Raw genomic sequence first — 4,141 nt, 5'->3', positions numbered from 1 at the left:
GAGCCGGAAACTCCATCACAAGGAGTTTACGGCCGCAAACTAGGAGTTTACGGTCGTAAACTCTTGGCTGGTTGTAAACTCCTCCCATATACATGATATTCCTTCATTTTTCACCACTTCTCACACTTCCAAGCCGAGAAAATCGATTCTCTCTCAAGTATCATCGAGTTCTTCATCCTAGATCTTCAAAAACGTAAGTGTTTCTTCCATATATGAGTTGTTATCTTTCTTAATCATGAATCAGCCTTTGATTTCATCCTTGAAAATCACATTTTTGTTTAGATCTCCAAGATCTTCATCTTTCATCAAGAACACCAAGAACACATACTTGTTCTTGGTGGCCGTAAACCCTCTTTGAGCCTCCAAAACGTAAGTATCCCTTCCCTATGCTTAGTATATGTTCAAAACTAGTGTTAAACACCTTATAATCGACCATTTGGATAAAACAAAAAGAGTGTACGGTCGTACACACTTGCATGGCCGTACACACCTCAAACACCCCAAAAAGGGCCTCCTAAGTGAGAATCTAGTTCATATTCTTGATGAGCAATCGACCCACTAGCTTTCCCATTCTTCAAAGACCCTCTTATGTATGTTTTACCATGAATTTACGGTCGTACACTTACGACAGCAAATAGAGTTTGATATTGCAAAAAACAAAGTTTACCTAAGACTTCATCATCGCAATATGAAGCTCAGTGTTCACTTTGAAAATCATCCATAAATATCCTTATCAGGAAAAAGAAACTTCAAAAAATGGATTTTTTTAAAATCGTGATTTTTATAAAAGTATGAAAATTTTCACAATATAAGGAACAATTTATCAGTATACAGATTATTTTTCTGTTCACAGTGAACAGTGATTTCACAATAAATTTTGGGTGGGGCTCATTACAAAACAACATTGTTTTGCGGTGTCCACTGAAAGTGGATTTTGGAAAAATCACCTTAAATTTTGACTAATTGTTTTAAAAAGTAAAGAAAAAAAGATTGTATTTGTTATTTTCTCAAAGTTTAAGTATTTAGGCATAATTCTATTCTGAATTGGAATTATTTTTACCAAACCTGTCAAAATGAACAGTTCCATATATATTCTAATAAATCAAAATTCTTTCTGTTAATTACCAATCTCTCATGAGTTGGTATTTTTAAAATAAATAATATTTATATATCAATTTTTGGTGTTTTTCAATTTTTAAAATTAAAAACCACTACTTTTATTTATATATATGGCGTGTTTAGCAAAAATAGCTGTTAGCTGAAAGCAGGTAACAATTAGTTGGTAACGGGTAGTTGGAAGCGTGTAGCAGGTAGCTGGTAGCGGGAAGTTGTAGCTTTTATTTGTTATACGAATATTAGGCAAAAATAGCTGGAAGCTTTTGAAATATATAAAATTATATAAAATGACAATTGATTAAAAATAAATAAATATATAAATATATTTTTAAGGATAATTATGGAAATTTATTTCAATAGCTCAGAAGCGTTTTGTTAAACGTTACATGAAGTAGCTTCTAGAATCGAAGTATTTTGTTAAAACTAAAAACTAAACACTCGTACTGTCAAACAAAGCTTTTTCTTTAAACTAGAGCGTTTTATCAAAAGCCAAAAGCTAAAAGCTCCCAAAAGTTTCGTGCCAAACACACTCGTAATGTATTAAATGTAATGAATATGATATTAAATTGCAATGAATAAGTTTCTTCCCTATTATGTTTAATTTTTTTTTTTTAATCCAACAGGTGTAGTACCCAGGTATCATTTTGTATAACAATTCAATATCATCTCTTTAAACTTAAAGCAAGTGTACATTTATCTTCATGCTCTACAAGTGATAACTTGAGGAACATATTGCAAAAGGCACTCAGTACACCACTCATACACTTTTCATTTTTGGAACTAATTCTATAGACTACAAACACCACACAGAACAACGTGAACTTAAAGCTAACAACTAACAGTTAAACACTAAAGGACCACAAGAAAAGGAGGACTTATTACAAGTGTCTCCTCCTTTTTACGCTTACTTGTACTTTTTAATAGGAACGATATAGATTTACATCTGGCACATGTGTGTAGCATACATCTGGCACATGGTGGGGATGATGATGATGATCATCATCGTTATTTTTGGGCCACATTTGTGGAACTGCCCAAGATGCATCGGGCACCTGACCTAAACCTTCATCTAATTCGGCCTCCATTCGTTTTAGAATTGGTGAACAGTTCCCATCATTAACCTAACACCATTCCATCAGTAGTTACATTAAACAAAGTAACTAACATGAAAGATAATGATAATTATTTATAGTTAAAACATCAAGTGATTTACAGAAAGGTGATGTGTTTACCTTGGAAGGGACATTATCGATGCAGTTGTAGTTCTGGTTGATATCAGTAAGAACCCTAAGATAATCATCAAACTGCCATTCTTCAAAACCATCAGCTGAAGAACCTACAACAGGAGACAAGCTAGGAGTAGGGGTAAAATAGTCAGTTTCAGAAGTTTGGACTGGAGGCAGATTGTTGTATTCATCAGCTGGAGACAAAGGGAGATTAGTTTTGGTGATGGTTGACTTCCTGGAAGTCAATGGTGCACCATGTTCTGCAGCTTCTTGTCCTACTTTCACTCCAGTAAGCAGAAACCTCTGGTGTGATGAAACAAAACTGTTGACTGTATGTATTGCAACATCACATTTTCTGCATAGTAAAGCCCTGTCTTCCAGACAAAAGAAGTAACCAACTGTTTCCTGTATAATAATATCATCTGCTGTCAAAATCTAAATAACTTCAATTACCTATTTACCTAAACACCTTGAATTCGAATATATAGCACTTCATGAATCAGGTTTTTCGATAGAATTTTCAAAATTAGTATCAAAATTCAACTGTGGACATTGATGCGATAGGTAGTATTAAAATTAGTATCAACTATCAGGCGCTCGCGCTCTATATTTTAAGGGAAATGAATCAACATGACAACACGATTTACTATCTGATCAATATCAGTTTTCGTTTCTTAACGAGATTAAAGCGCACATAGAAAGAGAATAGAATACACGATCACAGAGCGCAGAGATAACTAAACAAAAAAACCTCATCGCTCGATCAGCGAAAGCACAAGCTAAATGATTCCTATTAGAATTAATCTCAATAAATCACATAAATAGCTCGATCAAAAACCAATTGCTAACCAGAAGCGATTCAACGCACATACAAATTTCAATTAAGTAATCAAAATCCTCAAGTTAAAAGGAAAACACATGAGAGAAAAAATATATACATGTATATGATTGATTATTATACCTGGCAGATATCACACTTAGGCATCTGAGAATTAGAATTTGAAAGAAGAACTCGCTGATGCTTACTGGCGAGCTTATTGGCAGCATGAATCTTCTCATCGCAACTCCAACATAGAGCCGCCTCGTCGGCGCAACAAAGCACCGTCGCCTCCGCCATCTCACATACGTTGCACTGAATCTTCATCTCGTCGGATTGTCTCACCAAAACATTCGGTTCTTATCTTCTCTCTGTATTTGTAAACAACTGATGAGATGAAGACAAGGAGGTACGGGTTAAGAGAATGAAACGAAAGAGGAAGGGTATGAAGCAGCAAGTGGGGGGTTTAATGAGAACATGTGCTGATTCGCATTTAAAAAAGGAGTATGGGCTGTTTGATGTGTACTACAGTGACTAGTCACGTTGATTTTAATAAAGTTAAATTAAAACGATATGAGTATATTTTTTAATTTATTTTTAATTTAAATAAAATTTGTGCGTTAAAACTTTAATGTTTTTTTTGGGTTGATGCAGTTGAAGCGGTTAGACACGTGGCGGGATGCATGTGTGGTAGCCCAATTATGCGGCTTGTGACCAAGCTCCAATGGTGCAAGGACCAATCCCAAAGAGCGGCCAAGTTTGGCAGCATTAGTCATTTTGTAGGTTGGGCTATGTTTTAGACATACATGACCGAGTAATTTAGGCTTAGGCGGTGAGCCCGATTGGTTGATGTCGACTGCAATAAACACCGCCATTTTATAGACATCCGCCGCATTCTGATTTTTGGTAAAAAAATTGGATTGGCTAAAAAGATATCCTATTTTACCATTTAAACCAAATTTTATACCGGAATATTCGGTTT

The 4,141-nt window shown here is 34.9% G+C and overlaps 1 protein-coding gene across 1 annotated transcript; it reads right to left on the bottom strand.

Annotated features, from left to right (window-relative positions):
* Window positions 1–1,758: 1,758 nt before the first annotated feature.
* On the bottom strand, window positions 1,759–3,624 carry LOC145006111 (B-box zinc finger protein 23-like). The gene is made up of 3 exons (XM_078965205.1): window positions 3,304–3,624; window positions 2,349–2,747; window positions 1,759–2,237 (listed from the first exon to the last, which is right to left on the bottom strand). The coding sequence occupies exons 1-3, from the start codon at window positions 3,484–3,486 to the stop codon at window positions 2,034–2,036; spliced, it is 786 nt and encodes a 261-aa protein (XP_078821331.1). The 5' UTR covers window positions 3,487–3,624; the 3' UTR covers window positions 1,759–2,033.
* Window positions 3,625–4,141: the final 517 nt, after the last annotated feature.

This window comes from Lactuca saligna, chromosome 7, assembly GCF_052625555.1.
Source record: "Lactuca saligna cultivar CGN05327 chromosome 7, ASM5262555v1, whole genome shotgun sequence".
NCBI lineage: Eukaryota > Viridiplantae > Streptophyta > Magnoliopsida > Asterales > Asteraceae > Lactuca > Lactuca saligna.
Note: the sequence above shows the minus strand (reverse complement) of the source record. Positions and strands in the feature narration are given on the sequence as shown.

Excerpts from the sequence above, each read along its gene's own strand:
- LOC145006111 (XM_078965205.1), bottom strand. The coding sequence starts at position 3,486 with ATGAAGATTCAGTGCAACGTATGTGAGATGGCGGAGGCGACGGTGCTT. Across the intron at positions 2,748-3,303 it reads CTAAGTGTGATATCTGCCAG|GAAACAGTTGGTTACTTCTT; the intron begins GTATAATAATCA and ends ATTATTATACAG. Across the intron at positions 2,238-2,348 it reads TCGATAATGTCCCTTCCAAG|GTTAATGATGGGAACTGTTC; the intron begins GTAAACACATCA and ends GAATGGTGTTAG.